The following is a 27,602-nucleotide window of genomic DNA, read 5'->3' on the forward strand; positions in this document are numbered from 1 at the left end:
AAGTGTACAAGTAGGCTAACTAATATGTAAAGGTCAGACATTTTATTAACAAGTAGGCTACTATTATTATAATATATTTTTAAAATAAATGTAGGGGGTGGAACATCTTTAATATTGCAAATCGATTGTGGCTTCTATCAATGTGACTGTCTGTATCATTTCCAATCCCACATATACAGTGCCCCCGGAAAGTATTCAGACCCTGACTTTTTCCCCAAAAATTTACTTTACAGCCTTATTCTAAAGTTGATGAAATATATTTTTTCTCGTCATCAATCTACAGACAATACCCCATAATGACAAAGCAAAAACATAAAAAAAAAAAAATGTTTGCTAATTTATTGAAAATAAAAAACGTAAATATACATTTAAATAAGTATTCAGACCCTTTACTCAGTACTTTGTTGAAGCATCTTTGGCAGTGATTTACAGCATCGAGTCTTCTTGGGTATGATGCTACTAGCTTGACACACCTGTATTTGGGGAGTTTCTCCTATTCTTCTCTGCAGATCCTCTCAAGCTCTGTCGGGTTGGATGGGGAGCGTTGCTGCACACCTATTTTTAGGTCTCTCCAGAGATGTTCGATCGGGTTTAAGTGGTTGGTTAAAGGTCCTTCAAAGACTTGTCCCGAAGCCACTCCTGCATTGTCTCAGCTGTGTGCTTAGGGTCATTGTCCTGTCCTGAACCTTTGCCCCAGTCTGAGTTCCTGAGCGCTTTGGAGCTGGTTTTCATCAAGAATCTCTCTGTACTTTGCTCCATTCATCGTTTCCCCGATCCTGACTAGTCTCCCAGTCCTCGCTGCTGAAAAACATCCCCACTGCATGATGCTACCACCACCATGCTTCACCGTAATGATGGTGCCAGGTTTCCTCCAGACATGATGCATGGCATTCAGGCCAAAGAGTTCAATCTTGGTTTCATCAGACCAGAGAATCTTGTTTCTCATGGTCTGAGAATTTTAGGTGCCTGACACCACATCAGTCATTGGCTTCATCAATAAGTGCATCGATGACGTCGTCCCTACGGTGACTGTACATACCCCAACTAGAAGCCATGGATTACAGGCAACATTCGCATTCGAGTTAAAGGCTAGAGCTGCCGCTTTCAAGGAGTGGGACTCTAACCCGGAAGCTTATAAGAAATCCCTCTTGCAAGTAATTGTAATTGCAAAGTAGCTAAAAAGCAGTTGAAAAAAAGCTGATTTGAACATGCAACCTTTGGGTTGTTAGACACCTATCCATCCACCTTGACCAACCACCCTCCTTTTATTTTTGTCTTAAGTAATCTGTTTTATGTAACCATCCCAAACGTAACGTATCATACACATTTTAGTGTCCCACGACTGCATCATTTGAATTACAAACCCGACGCTGTGTTTTAACATTTAGAAATGTCAATACGGTTTTCGAAAACATATGGCCCCTCATTTTTCATCAGAGAGAAAGAATGCTTCAAATAAAAAATACACTGTTTCCGTATCAGTTTTGCACAGATCCGTTACAATAGGTGCCCCCAACCGATTAAACTACACTGCCTTTACTCTTACCGAGTTACGATTACACACAGGTGTCCAGAGCATGCTAGATAGCTAATTGACATAGGCGGTCACCTCTTGTCTTTTGTCTGTTTTCCATAAACAAGTGCTGTAAAATGGAGATATGGCCATGTGGGAACGCTAATCCTAACCCTATCAAGGTGTGTATCAATTGAACCTGTCAAAACCATACCGCAAGCGATGCATGTTAATGTTCCGACCGAGCATCGGGGATCTTAACCAAACTCCTCCCTACAGAAGATGCCTTTGTCCAATGTGTAATGGAACTGAGAATCGTGATCATGGGCTATGTATTCTTTGGATATATCCATTGCTGCCACTACCAGGCATACTGGAAAAGAGCATAGTATACATTCCAGCAATGAAATTATGCTGTGCAACATTGCTACAAGAAGCTAAAATATACCGTTGGTTTCCAGTGACAGTGTGTAGCTAACCTTGCAGTTATGGATTTCACATTTGTACATCAGATAATTGAAATAATTTTGAATACTATGAAATACTGTGAGATGGAGCGAGGGACAGAAGTCAGAATGAATGAGGTTGTGGTTATCTCTTTTTTTTATCCCTCCTTTCAGATAAAACCAGTGGTCCATAGCAGAATAATCGTGCCTGCGCGGTGGAGGAAGTTTCTCCATGAGTCATGCACTATCAAGTCAGTACCGATTTCCCCAGTCGTCCCTTTACTAATGGGACTCTCCATGGGTAGCGTCCCAAACGTCACCCTATTCCCTATATAGCTAGTTCACTACCTTTGACCAGGGCCCATGGGTCTCTGGTCAATGACACTGCACTATATAGGGAATAGGGCGTTGTTTGGGACATGGAACACACACAGCACTCCATTACTAACAGATTCCACCCCTGAGTCAAGCTAATAGAAGACTGCACACATGCCTCATTGAACTGATTCAATTGAGATTGGATTGGAATTGCAAAGCCATTTGTATTTAACTCATGGTGTTCATCTAGTCGTGGTACAATCAGCAACGCTTGCACATCATTTAACTTTGAGAAGAAAAGCGAATGTCCTTGTAGGATGATATTGTTCTTCATGTTAATAATGGCATGGTAATGGATACAAAAACAGACAGATAGTATGCTAAAGCCTCAAGCCCTCAACAGTTGGGTAGCTATGGTGGAAAGGAAGATTACTGTACATGTAGACAACCTTGTTGATGGATGGAGCCACTGAATGTTGTGTTGTTGTATTGTTTTGTTGTAGTGTTTTTACCAATGGAGATGTCTTGGTTCCTCCAGCTCGGATACTTATACCAAAGTATACTCTAAGGAGCTGGGAGAGAGTACTGGCCATGGTGACGGAGAAAGTGCACCTTCGCACTGGTGCTGTGCATAGGTAGGTCTACCCAGTAGACTGTATCTCTCAATGATTATCCACAGGCGTTTTGTTTGGCTTTTTTTAACAACATTTGTATGTCCCAAATGGCAACCTATTCCCCATAGAGTGCACTACTTTTGACCAGAGGTCCTGGTCAAAAGTATTACACTATATAGGGAATAGGGTGCCATTTGGATGCATGACACTAACTGTAGTAACACCGCGCCGCCGATGGTTAAACTATACACTGTAGTCTACTTACCAACCATGTATTTTCTGTGTGTTCTCTCGTCAGATTGTACACATTAGATGGGACCCCATTATCCGGCTCAGTGGAGCTAGAGAACAACCACTACTACGTAGCGACAGGAGTGGAGAGGTTCAGGCTCCTACCATACTCACACTGGGTACCCAGGAAAGGACTCATCCAAGACATCGGCCTAGGGTAAGTAATACATACCCTATGGTGCTTGGTCAAAAGAAGAGGACTAAATATAGGTTGCCATTTTGTTTACAGACAATGTTTTGCTGTGTGTCACAACACAAAAAGGGTAAATATTGAATCCATCTGAAATATGTATTTTTTCCCCCAGTGTCCACAGTGACTTTCTACCACCAGTGATGAGGAAGGGAAAGCAACACACAAGAGAACTGGTAAGTCCTCTGTAAGTGATAATGTTAAGAATATTTTATTTGTAAAAAAAACTAAGCATTGCTTAGGCAATAACAGTAGTTTGTGTTGAATTATTGATAAAGTAATTTATAAAACTAGAGAGGTAGCTTGAAATGTTCATCTACAGCTTCAGAATGTTATAGTAATAGCCTGAGTGAAAAGATGCTCATCAGAATTGGATAGGATACTATATGATTATAAGTTGGTTGATGTAATCCTGTCTATAATAAAGTGATCACATCATCATATGCATGTTCCCCTTTTCACCAACCACTAGTAGTTTGACTCTGTCCTCTCTGAATATGGCCTATTTTTTAAAACATTTTATTTAAACTTTATTTAACTTGGGAAGTCAGTTAAGAACAGATTCTTATTTACAATGACGGGGAAAGTGGGTTAACTGCCTTGTTCATCGGCAGAACCACATATTTTTATATTGTCAGCTTGGGGATTCAATCTAGCAACCATTCAGATACTGGCCCAACGCTCTAACCGCTAGGCTTCCTGCCGCTCCAAAATACAGACCATAAATACAGACCGTCAATACAGACCGGCAATAGAGTACTGTTAATACAGACCGTCAATACAGACCGTCAATAGAGTACTGTTAATACAGACCGTCAATACAGACCGTCAATACAGACCGTCAATAGAGTACTGTCAATACAGACCTTCAATATAGACCGTCAATAGAGTACTGTTAATACAGACCGCCAATACAGACCGTCAATACAGACCGTCAATAGAGTACTGTTAATACAGACCGTCAATACAGACCGTCAATAGAGTACTGTTAATACAGACCGTCAATACAGACCGTCAATACAGACCGTCAATAGAGTACTGTCAATACAGACCGTCAATATAGACCGTCAATAGAGTACTGTTAATACAGACCGCCAATACAGACCGTCAATACAGACCGTCAATAGAGTACTGTTAATACAGACCGCCAATACAGACCGTCAATACAGACCGTCAATAGAGTACTGTTAATACAGACCGTCAATACAGACCGTCAATACAGACCGTCAATAGAGTACTGTTAATACAGACCGTCCATACAGACAGCCAATACAGACCGTCAATACAGACCGTCAATAGAGTACTGTTAATACAGACCGCCAATACAGACCGCCAATACAGACCGTCAATACAGACCGTCAATAGAGTACTGTTAATACAGACCGTCAATACAGACCGCCAATACAGACCGTTAATACAGACCGTCAGTACAGACCGCCAATACAGACTGTTAATACAGAACGTCAATAGAGTGCTGTTAATACAGACCAACAATACAGACCGCCAATAGAGTACTGTCAATAGAGTACCGTCAATAGAGTACTGTTATTACAGACCGTCAATAGAGTACCGCCAATAGAGTACTGTCAATAGAGTACTGTTATTACAGACCGCCAATAGAGTACTGTTATTACAGACCGTCAATAGAGTACCGCCAATAGAGTACTGTTATTACAGACCGCCAGAGGAGTACTCTATCAATGGCTGTCTGTTATTACAGACCGTCAATAGAGTACCACCAATAGAGTACTGTTATTAGAGATCGCAAATAGAGTACTGTTATTACAGACCGCCAATAGAGTACCGTCAATAGTGTACCACCAATAGAGTACTGTTATTACAGACCGCCAATAGAGTACTGTCAATAGAGTACTGTCAATAGAGTACTGTCAATAGAGTACCGCCAATAGAGTACTGTTATTAGAGATCGCAAATAGAGTACTGTTATTACAGACCGTCAATAGAGTACCGCCAATAGAGTACTGTTATTACAGACCGCCAATAGAGTACCGTCAATAGTGAACCACCAATAGAGTACTGTTATTACAGACCGCCAATAGAGTACTGTCAATAGAGTACTGTCAATAGAGTACTGTCAATAGAGTACCGCCAATAGAGTACTGTTATTACAGACCGTTAATAGAGTACCGCCAATAGAGTACTGTTATTACAGACCGTCAATAGAGTACCACCAATAGAGTACTGTTATTAGAGATCGCAAATAGAGTACTGTTATTACAGACCGTCAATAGAGTACCGCCAATAGAGTACTGTTATTACAGACCGTCAATAGAGTACCGCCAATAGAGTACTGTTATTACAGACCGCCAGAGGAGTACTCTATCAATGGCTGTCTGTTATTACAGACCGTCAATAGAGTACCACCAATAGAGTACTGTTATTAGAGATCGCAAATAGAGTACTGTTATTACAGACCGTCAATAGAGTACCGCCAATAGAGTACTGTTATTACAGACCGTCAATAGAGTACTGTTATTACAGACCGTCAATAGAGTACCGTCAATAGAGTACTGTCAATAGAGTACCATCAATAGAGTACTGTCAATAGAGTACCGTCAATAGAGTACTGTTATTACAGACCGTCAATAGAGTACAGTTATTACAGACCGTCAATAGAGTACCGTCAATAGAGTACCGTCAATAGAGTACCGTCAATAGAGTACAGTTATTACAGACCGTCAATAGAGTACCGTCAATAGAGTACCGTCAATAGAGTACCGTCAATAGAGTACCGTCAATAGAGTACTGTTATTACAGACCGTCAATAGAGTACTGTTATTACAGACCGCCAATAGAGTACCGCCAATAGAGTACCGTCAATAGAGTACTGTTATTACAGACCGTCAATAGAGTACCGTCAATAGAGTACTGTTATTACAGACCGTCAATAGAGTACCGCCAATAGAGTACTGTTATTACAGACCGTCAATAGAGTACCGTCAATAGAGGACTGTCAATAGAGTACCGTCAATAGAGTACTGTTATTACAGACCGTCAATAGAGTACCGTCAATAGAGTACTGTTATTACAGACCGTCAATAGAGTACTGTTATTACAGACCGTCAATAGAGTACCGTCAATAGAGTACTGTTATTACAGACCGTCAATAGAGTACTGTTATTACAGACCGTCAATAGAGTCCGTCAATAGAGTACCGTCAATAGAGTACTGTTATTACCGACCGTCAATAGAGTACTGCTATTACAGACCGTCAATAGAGTACCGTCAATAGAGTACTGTTATTACAGACCGTCAAAAGAGTACTGTTATTACAGACCGTCAATAGAGTACCGTCAATAGAGTACCGTCAATAGAGTACTGTTATTACAGACCGTCAATAGAGTACTGTTATTACAGACCGTCAATAGAGTACCGTCAATAGAGTACTGTTATTACAGACCGTCAATAGAGTACTGTTATTACAGATCGCCAATAGAGTCCGTCAATAGAGTACCGTCAATAGAGTACTGTTATGACAGACCGTCAATAGAGTACTGTTATTACAGACCGTCAATAGAGTACTGTCAATAGAGTCCCGCGAATAGAGTCCCGCGAATAGAGTACTGTCAATAGAGTACCGCCAATAGAGTACCGTCAATAGAGTAGCGTCAATAGAGTACCGCCAATAGAGTGCTGTTATTACAGACTGTCAAAAGAGTACTGTCAATAGAGTACTGTCAATAGAGTACCGCCAATAGAGTACCGCCAATAGAGTGCTGTTATTACAGACTGTCAAAAGAGTACTGTCAATAGAGTACTGTCAATAGAGTACCGCCAATAGACTACCACCAATAGAGTACCGCGAATAGAGTACCGTCAATAGAGTACTGTCAATAGAGTACTGCCAATAGAGTACCGCCAATAGAGTACCGTCAATAGAGTACCGCCAATAGAGTACCACCAATAGAGTACCGCCAATAGAGTACCACCAATAGAGTACCGCCAATAGAGTACCACCAATAGAGTACCGTCAATAGAGTACCGTCAATAGAGTACTGTCAATAGAGTACTGTTATTACAGACCGTCAATAGAGTACCGTCAATAGAGGACTGTCAATAGAGTACCGTCAATAGAGTACTGTTATTACAGACCGTCAATAGAGTACCGTCAATAGAGTACTGTTATTACAGACCGTCAATAGAGTACTGTTATTACAGACCGTCAATAGAGTACCGTCAATAGAGTACTGTTATTACAGACCGTCAATAGAGTACTGTTATTACAGACCGTCAATAGAGTCCGTCAATAGAGTACCGTCAATAGAGTACTGTTATTACCGACCGTCAATAGAGTACTGCTATTACAGACCGTCAATAGAGTACCGTCAATAGAGTACTGTTATTACAGACCGTCAAAAGAGTACTGTTATTACAGACCGTCAATAGAGTACCGTCAATAGAGTACCGTCAATAGAGTACTGTTATTACAGACCGTCAATAGAGTACCGTCAATAGAGTACTGTTATTACAGACCGTCAATAGAGTACTGTTATTACAGACCGCCAATAGAGTCCGTCAATAGAGTACCGTCAATAGAGTACTGTTATTACAGACCGTCAATAGAGTACTGTTATTACAGACCGTCAATAGAGTACTGTCAATAGAGTCCCGCGAATAGAGTCCCGCGAATAGAGTACGCGAATAGAGTACTGTCAATAGAGTACCGCCAATAGAGTACCGTCAATAGAGTACCGCCAATAGAGTACCGCCAATAGAGTGCTGTTATTACAGACTGTCAAAAGAGTACTGTCAATAGAGTACCGCCAATAGAGTACCGCCAATAGAGTGCTGTTATTACAGACTGTCAATAGAGTACTGTCAATAGAGTACCGCCAATAGACTACCACCAATAGAGTGCTGTTATTACAGACTGTCAATAGAGTACTGTCAATAGAGTACCGCCAATAGAGTGCTGTTATTACAGACTGTCAATAGAGTACTGTCAATAGAGTACCGCCAATAGAGTGCTGTTATTACAGACTGTCAATAGAGTACTGTCAATAGAGTACCACCAATAGAGTGCTGTTATTACAGACTGTCAATAGAGTACTGTCAATAGAGTACCGCCAATAGAGTGCTGTTATTACAGACTGTCAATAGAGTACTGTCAATAGAGTACCGCCAATAGACTACCACCAATAGAGTGCTGTTATTACAGACTGTCAATAGAGTACTGTCAATAGAGTACCGCCAATAGAGTGCTGTTATTACAGACTGTCAATAGAGTACTGTCAATAGATACCGCCAATAGACGTCAATAGAGTACCGCCAATAGACTACCACCAATAGAGTGCTGTTATTACAGACTGTCAATAGAGTACTGTCAATAGACTACCACCAATAGAGTGCTGTTATTACAGACTGTCAATAGAGTACTGTCAATAGAGTACCGCCAATAGAGTGCTGTTATTACAGACTGTCAATAGAGTACTGTCAATAGAGTACCGCCAATAGACTACCACCAATAGAGTGCTGTTATTACAGACTGTCAATAGAGTACTGTCAATAGAGTACCGCCAATAGAGTGCTGTTATTACAGACTGTCAATAGAGTACTGTCAATAGAGTACCGCCAATAGACTACCACCAATAGAGTACCGCGAATAGAGTACTGTCAATAGAGTACTGTCAATAGAGTACCGTCAATAGAGTACTGTCAATAGAGTACCGCCAATAGACTACCACCAATAGAGTCCCGCGAATAGAGTACTGTCAATAGAGTACCGCCAATAGAGTACCGTCAATAGAGTAGCGTCAATAGAGTACCGCCAATAGAGTGCTGTTATTACAGACTGTCAAAAGAGTACTGTCAATAGAGTACCGCCAATAGAGTACCGCCAATAGACTACCACCAATAGAGTACCGCGAATAGAGTGCTGTTATTACAGACTGTCAATAGAGTACTGTCAATAGAGTACCGCCAATAGAGTACCGCCAATAGACTACCACCAATAGAGTACCGCCAATAGAGTGCTGTTATTACAGACTGTCAATAGAGTACTGTCAATAGAGTACCGCCAATAGACTACCACCAATAGAGTGCTGTTATTACAGACTGTCAATAGAGTACTGTCAATAGAGTACCGCCAATAGAGTGCTGTTATTACAGACTGTCAATAGAGTACTGTCAATAGAGTACCGCCAATAGACTACCACCAATAGAGTGCTGTTATTACAGACTGTCAATAGAGTACTGTCAATAGACTACCACCAATAGAGTGCTGTTATTACAGACTGTCAATAGAGTACTGTCAATAGAGTACCGCCAATAGAGTGCTGTTATTACGACTGTCAATAGAGACTGTCAATAGAGTACTGTCAATAGAGTACCGCCAATAGACTACCACCAATAGAGTGCTGTTATTACAGACTGTCAATAGAGTACTGTCAATAGAGTACCGCCAATAGAGTGCTGTTATTACAGACTGTCAATAGAGTACTGTCAATAGAGTACCGCCAATAGACTACCACCAATAGAGTACCGCGAATAGAGTACTGTCAATAGAGTACTGTCAATAGAGTACCGTCAATAGAGTACTGTCAATAGAGTACCGCCAATAGACTACCACCAATAGAGTCCCGCGAATAGAGTACCGTCAATAGAGTACCGCCAATAGAGTACCGTCAATAGAGTACTGTCAATAGAGTACCGCCAATAGAGTACCGTCAATAGAGTAGCGTCAATAGAGTACCGCCAATAGAGTACCGCCAATAGAGTGCTGTTATTACAGACTGTCAAAAGAGTACTGTCAATAGAGTACTGTCAATAGAGTACCGTCAATAGAGTACCGTCAATAGAGTACCGTCAATAGAGTAGCGTCAATAGAGTACTGTCAATAGAGTACTGTCAATAGAGTACCGCCAATAGAGTACCGTCAATAGAGTAGCGTCAATAGAGTACTGTCAATAGAGTACCGCCAATAGAGTACCGCCAATAGAGTACCGCCAATAGAGTGCTGTTATTACAGACTGTCAAAAGAGTACTGTCAATAGAGTACCGCCAATAGAGTACCGCCAATAGAGTGCTGTTATTACAGACTGTCAATAGAGTACTGTCAATAGAGTACCGCCAATAGACTACCACCAATAGAGTGCTGTTATTACAGACTGTCAATAGAGTACTGTCAATAGAGTACCGCCAATAGAGTGCTGTTATTACAGACTGTCAATAGAGTACTGTCAATAGAGTACCGCCAATAGAGTGCTGTTATTACAGACTGTCAATAGAGTACTGTCAATAGAGTACCACCAATAGAGTGCTGTTATTACAGACTGTCAATAGAGTACTGTCAATAGAGTACCGCCAATAGAGTGCTGTTATTACAGACTGTCAATAGAGTACTGTCAATAGAGTACCGCCAATAGACTACCACCAATAGAGTGCTGTTATTACAGACTGTCAATAGAGTACTGTCAATAGAGTACCGCCAATAGAGTGCTGTTATTACAGACTGTCAATAGAGTACTGTCAATAGAGTACCGCCAATAGACTACCACCAATAGAGTGCTGTTATTACAGACTGTCAATAGAGTACTGTCAATAGACTACCACCAATAGAGTGCTGTTATTACAGACTGTCAATAGAGTACTGTCAATAGAGTACCGCCAATAGAGTGCTGTTATTACAGACTGTCAATAGAGTACTGTCAATAGAGTACCGCCAATAGACTACCACCAATAGAGTGCTGTTATTACAGACTGTCAATAGAGTACTGTCAATAGAGTACCGCCAATAGAGTGCTGTTATTACAGACTGTCAATAGAGTACTGTCAATAGAGTACCGCCAATAGACTACCACCAATAGAGTACCGCGAATAGAGTACTGTCAATAGAGTACTGTCAATAGAGTACCGTCAATAGAGTACTGTCAATAGAGTACCGCCAATAGACTACCACCAATAGAGTCCCGCGAATAGAGTACTGTCAATAGAGTACCGCCAATAGAGTAGCGTCAATAGAGTAGCGTCAATAGAGTACCGCCAATAGAGTGCTGTTATTACAGACTGTCAAAAGAGTACTGTCAATAGAGTACTGTCAATAGAGTACCGCCAATAGACTACCACCAATAGAGTACCGCGAATAGAGTACCGTCAATAGAGTACTGTCAATAGAGTACTGCCAATAGAGTACCGCCAATAGAGTACCGTCAATAGAGTACCGCCAATAGAGTACCACCAATAGAGTACCGCCAATAGAGTACCACCAATAGAGTACCGCCAATAGAGTACCACCAATAGAGTACCGTCAATAGAGTACCGTCAATAGAGTACTGTCAATAGAGTACTGTTATTACAGACCGTCAACACAGACTGCCTATACAGACCGTTAATACAGACCATCAATACACTAAGTTCTGTTAATATGGTGTCCTTTTAGAAAACAGCACTATTAAATGTGTGTATAATTGGGATTGAATCAGGTAATTACAGCATATATGACTCCTCCTGATACGTCCTTCTAAAACAATTCTCTGAAATGATTTGCGGCTTAAATGACTTCACATTGCAAATGAGTTAATGAAGCATGATCAAGTCATTGGAAGAGGAGAGCAACATCACTAAGGAGGAAAAGCATCTCTCTCTCTCTCTCTGTCCTTCAGATCAGATGAGTTATTGTTGGGCGCTAAGCTGTCAGTTTCCATGGTAATAAAGAGATATTTCACGTTGACCTTTTCTAAAACCAAAGAGCTGAGTCGGCACACTAGCTCACTCCCCTCAGTCATTTAAACCCTTATATCTGAGACACTTATCTTTATTCACACCGGGGTGTCCAGGAGTAGTGACAACACACAGTACACTGTGTGTGTGTGTGTGTGTGTGTGTGTGTGTGTGTGTGTGTGTGTGTGTGTGTGTGTGTGTGTGTGTCGTGTCCTTGCATGAGTGAGTATCATATGTTGTAATTAATCACAATAGAGATTGTTTGGCTCAAGAGGAATTAAGGATGTCGGTTGGTTGTGTTTTCACGCTAGGTCAATCTGTTGAAGGGCATCTAAAGCTGCCTGAACCATTCTGAATGAAAATCTCATCAATATTTGTTGTGGTTTGACATTAAAGCCACTTAACGTTTTTGATTGGACACATCATGCAAGGAGACACTTTTATACCACTAATTGGTTATTTCTACTACGTTACACAGATTAGGCTGGTTCCAAATGGCATCCTATTCCGTCTATAGTGCTCTACTGTTGTCCAGAGTTCACACACTGACTGAAACTATTTCAATATCTGATTAACCAGGACTTGAGATGGCAATACTCTTCTTTTCAATAAATTGAATATAATCCAGATGGGCTCATTAGCGTTTCATCACATTACTTTTGGAGTTTTGCCAAGTCCTGAACAAAATGAATCAATCTTTGGTTTGAAAATTCTGCATTGCTTCAACTGATGTTGTCTTCTCAGTACATACCACAAGGGGGCGACAGACGATCGGCAATTGGCTCATCAGCCCTTCAGGGAGTCAACAACTCATATTCATTCTTTCTTTCTGTCATTCTTTCATTCTTTCATTCTTTCATTCTTTCATTCTTTCATTCCTTCTTTCTTTCATGACTGTTTCTCTCACTGGCACTTTTTTAACTACAGCTACATCTTGTCTAATGCTTCTCGGCCGCTGGTGTCTGTTCTGTACAGTACATGATGATTGAAGTGCTGTCTGGCCCCATAGCTTTAGATCAGAGGTAGGCAACAGTTGACCCGCTGGTCAAAACCGGCCTGCAAGTATATATTTTTTGCTCCCCCCAAGGTTTAAAAAATAAATAAATAAATAGTATTTGGTAAAAAATACAGTACAATCACCAGGAATTCAGCTTAAAATGAGTTTAATGTAGGAAATATGTTCCCAAGTATTCCCACAAATAAAAAAAAGAGATATGTGATTGTGTCTCAATGTAATCAAGGTACAAATAATTATTTTCACATGCAATGTACTTTTGGGCTTAGTTGTGGTACATTTGCAGTGTACAATTATAATTGTGTTCCGGCCCCCTGACTATTTGCTCCAACAAAAATTGTCCCGCGGCTGAATCTAGTTGCCTACTCCTGCTTTATATGTAATGTCCATGCTGCCCCTGCTGTGTGGCGGCCCTTCATATAAAGCTGTTTGAGAAGGGAGCCTATGGCGAGGTCATTAGCCCAGTCCATCACTCTAATGCTGAGTGTTTGATCGTGCAACGCTGGCTGGGGCAGATAAATGCCAGAATTCTTCTTACTGTAGCTTATCATTCATCAGACGTTTCTATTTCTTGACTGTTGTCAAGAAATGTATCAGATGTGTTCTATTTAATAGGCACCAAACATAACCCAAACAGGGATGCACTTACATGAATTTGATCATTCAAATATGCTTGTTTTCCTTTTTCGTTGCAAGTAAAGCCCCCCTGCCAAACCCTCCCCTCGGACAACGCTGGGCCAATTGTTCTCAGCCCTTTTGGACTCACAGCCAGTTGTGATACAGCCCGGGATCGAACCCGGGTCTGTAGTGACACCTCTAGGACTGTAATGCAGTGCCTTAGACCGATGTGCCACTCGGGAGGCCCCAGACAGAAATATTCTGTTCGCTAGAGTTTTTCTGCAAGACATGACTACTGAACTCTTCTACTTACAGCATCTTACCAAAAAAAATAAAAAATCGTGATATGTGCTTGTTTAACCTACTTTGATTGAATGCACTGATTGTCAGTCGTTACCGTAGCTATAGCAGTTGGCTGGTATTTTCACTCGATGTTCATTTCTAGCCAATGTTCATTTCTCATTTCTGATGTATCTTGTGTGATGTCCACTTTGACTTGCTGTGTGTAGTATAGTATTGTATATACAGTGTAGCCTATATTTCTGCCCTGTTTCCATCCAATGTTGAATCCACAATGTCATGGGGATCTGGATGAATTCATAAACCCTTCAGAGTGCAAATAGGGATTTATGAAGGTCCAAAATGGCATGTTATTGCCACAGGGAGGCTTGTTGGAAACAAAGACCTGTAAATATTGAACAGAATCGCAACCCCTCAAACCTAAAGCAAACAGGTGTAATAAACTGAGATGAATATAAATATCTTCGGAGGGTCAGTCATTGGCATTAAGAAATAGAGAACTGTTTGAACTTTGCTCCTAATGTAGCCCGAGCCTCCGTCAATATCTGCCTGCGGTCTGAATAACCGATGCCTGCTCTTGCTACTCACTGAGGGGCGTAGAAACAGACAGAATTCAAAGGAGTTGATCAGTGAACTTAGCCTAGCTCCCTGGGCTGCCTGTGTTTCTATAAGGTCTCCGTCCCAAATGGCATCTTAATCCCTACATAGTGCACTACATTTGACCAGAGCCTTATGGGCCCTAGCTGGTCAAAAGTAGTCCACTATGTAGGGAGTAGGGTGCCATTTGGGACACATGTATGGAGTCTAGCTAATAAACATCCTCCGGTTCCCCAGACACCACATTAGCGCACTAACAAACACCAATGCCTGCAGTGCAAGGCTTCAGAAAGACACACAAAGAAGATCAGTTCTCTTCACCCCTAGACCCCCCTGCGAGGAGTCAACTAAAAGCACCATGATGGAAGAAAATAAATAAAACATACACTTTCTATTTTTCTTTTCCTCTTCCCGTTCCCCAAAGAACAGGGAATATTTCACCCACAGACGCCTTGTGTAGATAACGCATGTGACATGCTGATTGGTTACCCTCCCACCCAACAACATCCCCCTCCTCTCCCTTTACCCTTCCTCCCCCTCCTTTCCCTTTACCCATCCTCCCTTCCCTCCTCTCCCTTTACCCTTCCTCCCCCTCCTCTCCCTTTACCCTTCCTGCCCCCGCTCTCCCTTTACCCTTCCTCCCCCTCCTCTCCCTTTACCCTTCCTCCCCCTCCTCTCCTTTTACCTTTCCTCCTCCTCCTACCCTTCCCCCCTCCCTTTACCGTTCCTCCCCCTCCTCTCCCTTTACCCTTCCTCCACCCCTCCCTTTACCCTTCCTCCCCCTCCTCTCCCTTTACCCCCCCCTTTACCCATCCTCCCCTCCTCTCCCTTTACCCTTCCTCCCCCTCCTCTCCCTTTACCCTTCATCCCCCTCCTCTCCCTTTACCCTTCCTCCCCCCCTCCCTTTACCCATCCTCCCCTCCTCTCCCTTTACCCTTCCTCCCCCTCTCCCTTTACCCTTCCTCCTCCTCCTCTCCCTTTACCCTTCCTCCCTCCCTCCTTTACCCTTTCCTTTACCCTTCCTCCCCTCCTCTCCCTTTACCCCCTCCCTTTACCCATCCTCCCCTCCTCTCCCTTTACCCTCCTCCTCCTCCTCCCCTCCTCCCTTTACCCTTCCTCCTCCTCCTCTCCCTTTACCCTTCCTCCCCCCTCTCCTTTACCCCATTTACCCTTCCCCCCTCCCTTTACTCTTCCTCCCCTCCTCTCCCTTTACCCTTCCCCTCCCTTTACCCATCCTACCTCCTCTCCCTTTACCCTTCCTCCCCCTCCTCTCCCTTTAGCCTTCCTCCTCCTCCTCCTCTCCCTACCCTCCTCCCCTCCTCTCCCTTTACCCTTCCTCCCCCTCCTCTCCCTTTACCCTTCCTCCCCCTCCTCTCCCTTTACCCTTCCTCCCCCTCCTCTCCCTTTACCCTCCCCCCTCCCTTTACCCTTCCTCCCCCTCATCTCCCTTTACCCTTCCTCCCCCTCCTCTCCCTTTACCCTTCCTCCCCTCCTCTCCCTTTACCCCCCCCTCCCTTTACCCTTCCTCCCCCTCCTCTCCCTTTACCCATCCTCCCCTCCTCTCATTTCTTCCATTAATAACTGGCCGTGGGGCTGCCATAAAAAGACAGATATTCCCAGGAACTATTTTTTTCCCCTCTGAGCACATTTGCATTTTTCCTGTTTGATCAGGACTGCTAAATGAGACGAACGCTATTAGACATTAATGGCTGCTCCAAATCTATCAATAAATTATTATTTTGCAGTGCACTGATTGGCTGTGCATGAGATGTATTGGAACCAGACTCATTCAATGGGCCAGTCACTGGGGAACAGCTAAGCTAATCAGCACCACCACCTCAACAACAGAGCACTGGTAGAAACAAAGAGCCAGACATTAAAAAACACACGTTGGCTTGGCAGTCTGAATGATTTCATAACAACAGTGATAAGAGCGTCTGCTAAATGACTTAAATGTAAATGTAAACAGTGGGTGTAATTCATTAAATTCATCATGTTTATTTAACTCTGTACATGGCATACAGTGTAGTTGAATATTAATCATGGTTCTCCATGATCAGTTACTGTACCCAGTCAGTCTTTAGTCAGTCTTTAGTCAGTCTTTAGTCAGTCTTTAGTATGTCTGCAGGATCCTCTTATTGCCACTGTCAGTGTCAAGTCACTGTATCCCACGAGCCATGAAAACCAGGTCACATTCTGTGTAGATTAAATTCCCCAAGTAATCAAAATGGTAACCTTTGCAATTACACTGCAATAATTACACTGCGCCTGCTTGCTTAATATGTCATTCTGCCCCTGAGCAAGGCTGTTAACCCACTGGTCCTCGGGCACCGAAGACGTGGATGTCGATTAAGGCAGCCCTCCTCACCTCTCTGATTCAGAGGGGTAGGGTTACATGTGGAAGACACATTTCATTTGAATGCATTCAGTTGTACAACTGACTAGGTATCCCCTTTCCTTATGTAACTTCAATACATAGATATATGTTAAGGACACTTATTTCAAAGTGGGACCAAACCATAAATAAGCGGATTCAAACGACATACTAATCAATGTTTTTATCATGTATAAGGTAACAGGTTTGAATTCCAATGAGGGACATGTAGTGAGACAGTCTGAGACAAGTAGTGCATCCCAAATGGCACCCCATTCCCTATGCAGTGCACTACTTTTGGCCAGTGCCCAGAGGGACATAGGGCTCTGGTCAAAAGTAGTGCACTATATAGGTAAGAGGTTGCCATTTGGGAAGCACACAGGTTACTGCATTAGAACAAAATGCTCATGCATAGAGATGCATCAGAATCAGTAGATATATCTCTGTATAGGAATGTTCACTACAGAGCCCCCAGCAGTGGTGGTAAAAGTACCCAATTGTCATACTTGAGTAAAAGTAAAGATACCTTTTAATAGAAAATGACTCAAGTAAATTTGAAAGACACCCAGTAAAATACTACTTGACTAAAAGTCTAAAAGTATCTGGTTTTAAGTATACTTAAGTATAAAGTAAAAGTCAATGCTATAAATCCTTTCAAATTCCTTATATTAAGCAAACCAGACGGCACAATTTTCTTGTTTTTTATTTATTTAAGGATAGCCATGGGTACAGTCAAACACTCAGACATCATTCACAAACAAAGCATTTATGTTTAGTGAGTCCACCAGATTAGAGACAGTAGGGATGACCTGGGATGTTTTCTTGATAAGTCTGTCAGTTAAACCATTTTCCTGTCCTGTTAAGCATTCAAAATGGAACGAGTACTTTTGGGTGTCAGGTAAAATGTATGGAGTAAAAAGTACATGATTTTCTTTAGGAATGTAATGGAGTAAAAGTAAAAGTAAAAATAGTATGAATAGTAAAGTAAAGGACAGATAACCCCCCCCCAAAAAAAACTTAAGTAGTACTTCAAAGTGTTTTTACGTATTTACTTTACACCACTACCCCCCAGTAGCTTTGTTCTATGTGTAGTTTGCAGATCACAGACAACAGGCAGACTCTGTGTTCTACCCCAAGTCTGAGAGAGAGAGAGCTGCCATGAAGCAGCAGCCAGTCTCCACCACCTCAACCCCTCTCCTCCTCCTCTCATCAGGGGGTATGTAACACACGCATGCCATCACTCACCAGACACATGTCTCTCTCCCGCTTAATGCACCTCCATCTCTTTTTAGTGTGTGTTTTCATGCGTACAAATGTGTATATAGGTGTGGGGGCCCCGGTGTGAATACACTCGAGAGCCCCTCTGTTAAATCATAGCAAAGGTGTCCCGGGCGCCAGAGAGAAAGGTGGCGACGCTGCAAGGTGAATATTTTACCTCATCTCAGCCTCAAATAGGATCATAAATGAATTCACTGCTAGAGTCTTGTCAACCTTGCCTGATATGGCTCTCTTCTGTTCTCCTTCTCTTCTCTTTTCTGGGTGTTCTATAGGGTGGAGGCAGGATGCCAATCAATCATTCTTTTCATCACAACTCCATCAGACAAGAGATTGTTGTGGATGGCTTTCTGCATTTTAATAATGGCTATACTGCTGTATATTCGTTGTCTGCATTGTCGACTGAAAGACTATTCTTATTCGTGATGGGCGGAGAACCAAATTGCCCCCTATTCCCTATAGGGACTATGGCTACTGCACTTGGGAAATAGATTTCTATTTCGGACACAAATGTTCCTTCTGATATTATTTTTATCACATAGGCTACATGTGTATTAACAGGAACATGAACATGACAATATGAACATGATTAAGCTATCATTGCACCTATATAAGAATGGTGCTACCGTAGCTGGTGGCCGAAGTACTGCTTTCTGGTTAGCACAAAAGACACAATAGCCTAACAATTTAGCTAGCTAAACGTTTTTGGGATTGTACAAGCATCTTAAAGAAAACAAAGACCCGCACACTACTCTTTTCCGTCATAACTTTAGTTTATTTAAGCTGACTTATTTGCCTATGGCCTTCGTCAGAGCTTCTGTGGGGTAGAGGCAGGAAGGAGCGCTCAAGCCAACCGTTTAGATTTGAGAACAGAGCCTGACAGTGTAAGGAAGTGGACAGGATGTTAACCCTGACTGACAGGCTCATTGATTAGGTCACAGTTAAAGGAGAAATAAGAGAGAGCAACAGAGGATGGTACCACAGACAGACGGACTTGGCTGTGACCCAAATGGTACCCTACTCCCTATAAAGTTCCCACAGGGTTCTGGTCAAAAGAAGTGCACTAATTAGGGACTAGGGTGCCCTTTGGGCCCTAGGTGGCTGACTGACTGAGTGTCATTAGAAGGACTAATGGTGATTAATGGTCTGGTTGGTCTCTCCTCAGAGGACAGTGTGTTCAAAGCCAAATCAAGGAGGAGGGAGACGGTCGGGGTGGCAGAGATACAAGAGGATGGACAACTAACAGTGGACCTGCCAATCGACCAGGTAACATGGTGTGCATCCCAAACGGCACCCTATTACCTATTTATTGCACTATTTCTGATCAGGGCGCATAGAGATAAAGGTGCCATTTGGAACGTGTCCATGGATGGACCCCCAGAGATATGAACATTTAAACACAGTAAATATAGGAAAGAGAAATAAACAGCTGGGTGAAATTATAGGGGCTACTTTTAAATTCCAAGCAAATAGACTAGACTTTAGAGAGACATTTGCCTACTGTAAAGTGTGTGTTCTTCTGAACATGTGAGATAGTAACATCAGAGGTTGGACCCTGGCAGGTGGAGGCCAAGGTGGTGGAGGAGCAATGTGATGTCATCATGGCGTTGTCTCCTCAGCAAGACAGTGGTGGAGGTGAAACGTTCTGCTCTATAGTACCGAAGTCAGCCAGCTCCAAGAAGGTCAGTCTTATTGTGTGCACACACACGCACACAAACACAGACACACCACACCACACAGCCTGGTCTCATAGATTAGACGTAACATAGTAAATATAAATTCAGGACACTCAAATTAGTATGATATGTTACGTTTGGTATGGTTACTTAAGGCAAAAAAGTGAAAGACGGGTGGTTGGTCGGGGCTAGTGTAGGTAAACTTATGTCTTGAAGCCCAAAGGTTGCATATTCGAATCTCATCATAAACAGATTTTGCATTTTAGCCAATTAGCAACTTTTCAACTACTTACTACTTTTAAGATACTTTGCTACTAGTTAGCATATTAGCTAACATTAAGCCTAACCTTAAAACCCTTTAACCTGTTGAGTGTAGGAGGCAGTATTTTGATGTTTGGATGAAAAAACGTACCCAAATGAAACTGCCTATTTCTCAGGCCCAGAAGCTAGAATATGCATATAATTAGAATCAGATTAGGATGAAAAACGCTCTAAAGTTTCCAAAACTGTCAAAATATTGTCTGTGAGTATAACAGAACTGATATTGCAGGCGAAAACCTGAGGAAAATCCAACCCGGAAGTGCCTCTTATTTTGAAAACTCCCTGTTCCATTGCATGCCTTCCCTCCATTTAAAGGGATATCAACCAGATTCCTTTCCCTATGGATTCCACACGGTGTGAACAGTCTTTAGACATAGTTTCAGCCTTTTATTCTGAAAAATGAGCGAGAACGATCTCATCGTGTCAGTGGATGGCTTGGTGTCACCAGAGTTTTGCATGCGCAACAGCTTGGAGCAGACATTTTCACTCTCTCTCCTATTGAAAAAGCTACGGTCCGGTTGAAATATTATCGATTATTTATTGTAAAAACAACCTGTGGATTGATTATAAAAAACGTTTGACATGTTTCTACGAACTTTCCGGATACTATTTGGAATTTTCTTCTGCCCGTCATGACCTGCACGAGCCTGTGGATTACTAAACAAAACGCGCCAACCAAATGGAGGTTTTTGGATGTAAAATTATCTTTATCGAACTAAAGGAACATTTATTGTGTAACTGGGAGTCTCGTGAGTGCAAACATCCGAAGATCATCAAAGGTAAGCGATTAATTTGATTGCTTTTCTGACTTTCGTGACCAATCTACTTTGCTGCTAGCTGTTTGTAATGTTTTGTCTGTTGAGAGAGATGTCCTCACATAAACGCTTTGTTTGCTTTCGCTGTAAAGATTTTTTTGAAATCTGACACGCCAGGTGGATTAACAACAAGCTAAACTTTGTCTTGCTATATTGCACTTGTGATTTCATGAAAATTAAATATTTTTAGTAATTTAATTTGAATTTGGCGCTCTGCAATTCAGCGGATGTTGACGAAAATGATCCCACTAACGGGATGGGTGCGCCAAGAAGTTAAGCTAACCCTTCCCCTAGCCCTTTAACCCAATTCCTGAACATAACCTTAACCCTAAATGCTAACGGTAACACCTAGCCTGGGTAACATTAGCAAGCTAGCTAACGTTAGCACCTAGCTACCTAGATAACGTTAGCCACAACATATTTGAATTTGTAACATATCATACATTTTGGAAACTCGTAACATATCATACGAATTGTAATTTGTAACACATGATACTAAATGGATTGTCTTGGATTTACGTACAGAATAATATGAAATGCTCTCAGACCAGGTTGCACCACACACACTCACTCCCATTGTCCCCATCGTCCCTGTCCCCTCCCCAAGGGACAGCCATGTGGTGCAGTCAGTGGCTACATCCCAAAAAGCACCCTATTCCCTATATAGTGCACTACTTTTGACCATGGCCCATACGGCTCTGGTCAATGTTGGGAATAGGATGCCATTCGGGACACGTCTTTGCTTCACAGACCCTGGCCGTTGCAATGAACTAGATGGATTTGTTAGTTCCACATAGAGGCCATAGACAGAATGCCAACCGTAGCTGTTTTATCAGTGGGAAGAAACAAGAACATTTATTTTTTACTCAGCATCTTTATGTAGGGAGTGACTCCCTGGGCTCTGTGTCCTCCGTTGTTGGAAGCTTTATGTGGAGGCATTTGTGTCCGGTTCCATTGGTATCCTATTTGTTTAAACTATTTCTATACTTTTATACTTTTAAGATTTAATTAGACTTTTTTATTTTCAAACATCATAGGACAGAAACTAAGACAATACAATATCCCAAACAACAACCTCATCTATCTTTATTAGAGCGATGTATCTTGACTGGTGATGTACTTTCTTGTACTGTAGGCCTCGACCAGACTGACCAGTGCCTTTCCTGAGCAGCCAGCACCCCAGGCCGGGCCCCCAGAAACGGGTCGAGTCACCCGAACCCTCACCCACTCCCCCGTAGGGACCAGCCCCATCACACCTACCAGAGACACAGAGCCCCTACAGACACATGGCAAGACTGAGCCACAGGTACGTGAACACTTCAATGAGTAATGGCAAGGTGAGTGATAGGGACTCAAAACACAGTGGTGTCCGCAACTCAAATGGCACAACAATATTCCCCTATATAGTGCACCAGGGGTACAACTTACACTGGGGGCGGGGGGTGACATTTTTGTCCACACCAGTTTTACTTTGGCTTTTTTCCTATTTTGTTGCCTTACAACCTAGAATTAAAATAGATTTTGGGGGTGTTTTTATAATTTGATTTACACAACATGCCTACCACCTTGAAGATAATATTGAAGATAAATATTTTTTATTTTGAAGCAATCAAGAAATAATACAAAAAAACTGAAAACTTGAGCGTGCATAACTATTCACCGAAAGTCAATACTTTGTAGAGCCACCTTTTGCAGCAATTACAGCTGCAAGTCTCTTGGGTATGTCTCTATAAGCTTGGCACATCTAGCCACTGGGATTTTTGCTCCAGCTCCTTCAAGTTGGATGGGTTCCGCTTGTGTACAGCAATCCACAGATTCTGAATTGGATTGAGGTCTGGGCATTGACTAGGCCATTCCAAGACAATTGAATGTTTCCCTTTAAACCACTTGAGTGTTGCTTTATCAGTATGCTTAGGGTCATTGTCCTGCTGGAAGGTAAACCCCGTCCCAGTCTCAAATCTCTGGAAGACTGAAACAGGTTTCCCTCAATAATTTCCCTGTATTTAGCTCCATCCACCATTCCTTCAATTCTGACCAGTTTCCCAGTCCCTGCCGATGAAAAACATACCTACAGCATGATGCAGCCACCACCATGCTTCACTGTGGGGATGGTGTTATCGGGGTGATGAGAGGTGTTGGGTTTGCGCCAGACATAGCGCTTTCCTTTATGGCCAAAAATATACATTTTTGTCTCATCTGACCAGAGTACCTTCTTCAATATGTTTGGGGAGTCTCCCAAATGCCTTTTGGCAAACATTTTAATAAGCAATGTCTTTTTTTCTAGCCACTCGTCTGTAATGCCCAGCTCCATGGAGTGTATGGCTTAAAGTGGTCCTATGGACAGATACTCCAATCTCCGCTGTGGCGCTATACAGCTCCTTCAGGATTATCTTTGGTCTCTTTGTTGCCTCTCTGATTAATGCCCTCCTTGCCTGGTCCGTGAGTTTTGGTTGGCGGCCCTCTCTTGGCAGGTTTGTTGTGGTGCCATGTTTTTTCAATTTTTTAAATAATGGATTTAATGGTGCTTTATAACCCAACCCTGATCTGTACTTCTCCTCAACTTTGTCCCTGACCTGTTTGGAGAGCTCCTTGGACTTCATGGTGCCGCTTGCTTGGTGGTGCCCCTTGCTTAGTGGTGTTGCTGACTCTGGGGCCTTCAGAACAGGTGTATATATACTGAGATCGTGTGACAGATCATGTGACACTTAGATTGCACACAGGTGGACTTTATTTGATAAACTATGTGACTTCTGAAGGTAATTGGTTGCACCAGATCTTATTTAGGGGCTTCATAGCAAAGGGGGTGAATACATATGTAAAGGGGGTGAATACATATGTAAATGGGGTGAATACATATGTAAAGGGGTGAATACATATGGGGTGAATACATATGTAAAGGGGGTGAATACATATGTAAAGGGGGTGAATACATATGTAAAGGGGGTGAATACATATGTAAAGGGGGTGAATACATATGTAAAGGGGGTGAATACATATGCACGCACCACTTTTCTGTTTTTAATTTTTGTATTTTCTTCTTAAACAAGTAATTTTTTTCATTTCACTTCACCAATTTGTTCAATTTTGTGTATGTCCATTACATAAAATCCCAATAAATATCTATTTAGATTACAGGTTGTAATGCAACAAAATAGGAAAAACGCCATGGGGGATGAATATTTTTGCAAGGCACTGTATCATTGTAATGTGATATGAGGCAATGGTGTGGATATATACAAAATAAAAATGATAATATATGCCCCCCCACTTCTAAAACCAAAGTTGCGCACCTGTAGTGCACTTCAAAGTAGTGCTCTATAAAGGGAATAGGGTGTCATTTGGGATGGATCATTTGTTCAGAGCAAGAAACACATCACATCTGTGTCAGAGAAAAACTTTTAATTCAGTAACAATATCTTTGTGAAATAGATTTTCAGGGGAAGTGCATTGTAAGCTGAGAGGAAGTATCTTCAGCATTGTCAATAGTGATGGAAATGGCTTTACTGTTATATATCCCTCTCAAATGGACATTCAACTGTAAGCTGTTTACCTACTCTACCCTCACACAGCCTTACCATCCATGAAGAGAATTTACAACAGGGAGAGCAAGGTTAACATAAAGCCCCATTTTCTCCTCATCACAATCATTTATTTAGATTTAATGGTATCGGCTGCTTTATCCATCAGTCAACAGTGCATTTCTTCTTAAGTAATAACGTGAGATATGCCGATACAGAGAGGGGATGCCGGATCAATTGTCGCTCTCTTCAGAAATTAGCAATACAAAATCAAATAGCCATCGATCCGTTCCTCATTGATTTCCTTTAGTCTTTTCCACCGCAATTATCTCTCGTCCATCTCGCTGTGTTTTCTGGTTCCCATCCCGTCGGCTCAGTTTAGCTGCTCTCCAGGCTCTCTCTGAAGCTCAAGGTTAACTTTAATCAACCTCAGGCACTGTCACCGGCAGGCTGCAAGCTACAGCCCTGGAGCCTTCTGGTGTGTGTGTGTGTGTGTGTGTGTGTCCATCCAGCCTGCAGGCTCAGGCTCTATTCCTCTGGGTCCCTCCAACTGGATCAGAGAATTAACTCTAGTGTTCATGAAGCACTTACTCACTGAAGTATACTACAGCACTCATTACTCACCCCCAGCTCAGGGGGTCTCTACCACAGGCCCGTACTTCATGAGCTCCCTCGCACATCATTCTCCAGCTCAGAGGGCTTCTATTGAGGATGTGGGTTCTCTGTCCCCCATCTCCCGTTGGTCCTTTTTTTATTGTATTTTTTATTTCACCTTTATTTAACTAGGCAAGTCAGTTAAATAACTTATTCACAATGACGACCAACCCCGGCCAAACCCGGACGACACTGGGCCAGTTGTGTGCTGCTCTATGGGACTCCCAATCACAGCCTGATGTGATATAGCCTGGATCAGGCTGTCCTCAAGGAGGTTCAGAAAAGGCCGGACGTCCACGGCCACTCACCTTCCTCCAGCCATCATCATTGGTCGTTCCATGGTGAGGCACACCTTGGTTCCTGGAGCAAAGACTCTGTGCTACCCGGGGGCTATGGTGAAGGATTTCGTAGCTGCTGCTGCTACTGTAGTGCATGTGGTATGAAATGACATAAAAAAATGTAAATCATGATTTTATTGTTCTGATCAACACCCTAAAAGGCTCTTGTGGCTGCAAAAGGTTCAGCAGGCTCTTAGCACTTTAAATCTTGCTCAAAGACTTCTGCCACTCTGTTGGCATAACTTTTATAGATAGCTTTGAAACCTGCTAAGCTTATAAAAAGATTGTGGAATCTGTTTTGTTAGACTTCAGTGCATCTTTTGACATTATTGATCATAGTATGCTGCTGGAAAAACGTATATGTTATGGCTTTACACTTTACACTATACTGTGGTTTGAGAGTTACCTGTCTAACAGAACACAGAGGGTGTTATTTAATGGTAGCCTCTCCAACATAATCCGGCATTCCCCAGGGCAGCTGTCTAGGCCCCTTACTTTTTTCAATCTTAACTCATGACCTGACACTTGGTTCTGAGTTTTAAGCCTGTGAGTCTATGTATGCGAATGATTCAATACTATACTTGTCAGCTACTACAGTGAGTGAAATCACTGCAACACTTAAGAAAGAGCTGCAGTTAGTTTCAGAATGGGTGGCAAGAAATAAGTTAGTTCTAAATATAAACAATAAATAAAAGCATTGTATTTGTGACAAATCATTCACTAAACCCTAAACCTCAACTAAATATTGTAATGAATAATATGGAAATTGAGCAAGTTGAGGAGACTAAACTGCATGGAGTAACCCTGGATTGTAAACTGTTATGGTCAAAACATATTGATGCAACAGTAGCTAAGATGGGTAGAGGTCTGCCTTCTTAACAACAATATCAACAAGGTAGGTCCTACAGGTCCTAGTTTTGTTGCACCTGGACTACTGCCCAGTCATGTGGTCAGGTGCCACAAAGAACTTGGGAAAATTAAAACTGGCCCAGAACAGCACGGCTGGCCCTTAAATGTACATGTAAAGCTAACATTAATAATGTGCATGTCAATCTCTCATCGCTCAAAGTAGAGGAGAGATTGACTTCATCACTACTTGTTTTTGTAAGAATTATTTACATGCTGAACGCACCGAGGTGTCTATTTAAATTACTAGAACACAGCTCGGACACCAATGCATACCCCACAAAACATGCCACCAGAGGTGTCTTCACAGTCCCCAAGTCCAGAACTGAATTTGGGAGGCGCACAGTACTACATAGAGCCATGGCTACATGGAACTCTATTCCACATCAAGTAACTCAAGCAAGTAGTCAAATCTGATTTTTAAAAAACAGATAAAAATACATGTTATGGAACAGCGAGGACTGTGAAGTGTCACACACACAGGTACAGACACACACATACAAACACATATAACATACACACTATACACACATGTACACTTGGATTGTGTGTTGTAGTGGCATGAGGGCACACACTTAATGTATTGTGAAATCTGCTGTAAAATGTATTTTTAATGTTTAAAAAGTGTATTATAATGTATATTACTGCCTTCGTTGTTGCTGGTCCCCAGGAAGAGTAGCTGCTGCCTTGGCAGGAACTAATGGGTATCCATAATAAATGCATATACACCTCAACACTGTAGTCTACTACAGCACTCATTATTCACACACCTTAACGCTGTAGTCTACTACAGCACTCATTATTCACACACCTTAACGCTGTAGTCAACTACAGCACTCATTATTCAGCCACCTCAACACTGTAGTCTGCAGTTGGTCTGCATATAGTCTGCCTGTACTCTGTAGTCTCTGTACGTAGTTTGTCTGTAGTCTGCCTGTAATCTGTAGTGTCTGTCTGTCTGTCTGTCTGTCTGTCTGTCTGTCTGTCTGTCTGTCTGTCTGTCTGTCTGTCTGTCTGTCTGTCTGTCTGTCTGTCTGTCTGTCTGTCTGTCTCTGTCTGTCTGTTTGGCGACAGACAAACATTTATACCACCGGTATAAATACACATGGGGTAATGGGAACAAATGGGAGACACCTGGTGGGGG

General features: G+C 42.2%; 1 protein-coding gene across 1 annotated transcript in view; it reads left to right on the forward strand.

Moving 5' to 3' along the window:
• LOC115107458 (doublecortin domain-containing protein 2-like) overlaps positions 1-27,602 on the forward strand; it is a 37,772-nt gene that overhangs the window by 6,191 nt on the left and 3,979 nt on the right. The window contains exons 3-10 of the mRNA XM_065009428.1: positions 2,134-2,210; positions 2,781-2,912; positions 3,190-3,339; positions 3,488-3,548; positions 18,048-18,171; positions 19,396-19,496; positions 19,793-19,912; positions 22,178-22,348. Of these exons, the coding sequence (XP_064865500.1) occupies positions 2,134-2,210; positions 2,781-2,912; positions 3,190-3,339; positions 3,488-3,548; positions 18,048-18,171; positions 19,396-19,496; positions 19,793-19,912; positions 22,178-22,348 (936 nt within the window). The remainder of the gene's footprint in view (positions 1-2,133; positions 2,211-2,780; positions 2,913-3,189; positions 3,340-3,487; positions 3,549-18,047; positions 18,172-19,395; positions 19,497-19,792; positions 19,913-22,177; positions 22,349-27,602) is intronic.

Source organism: Oncorhynchus nerka, linkage group LG24 (genome assembly GCF_034236695.1).
Source record: "Oncorhynchus nerka isolate Pitt River linkage group LG24, Oner_Uvic_2.0, whole genome shotgun sequence".
NCBI lineage: Eukaryota > Metazoa > Chordata > Actinopteri > Salmoniformes > Salmonidae > Oncorhynchus > Oncorhynchus nerka.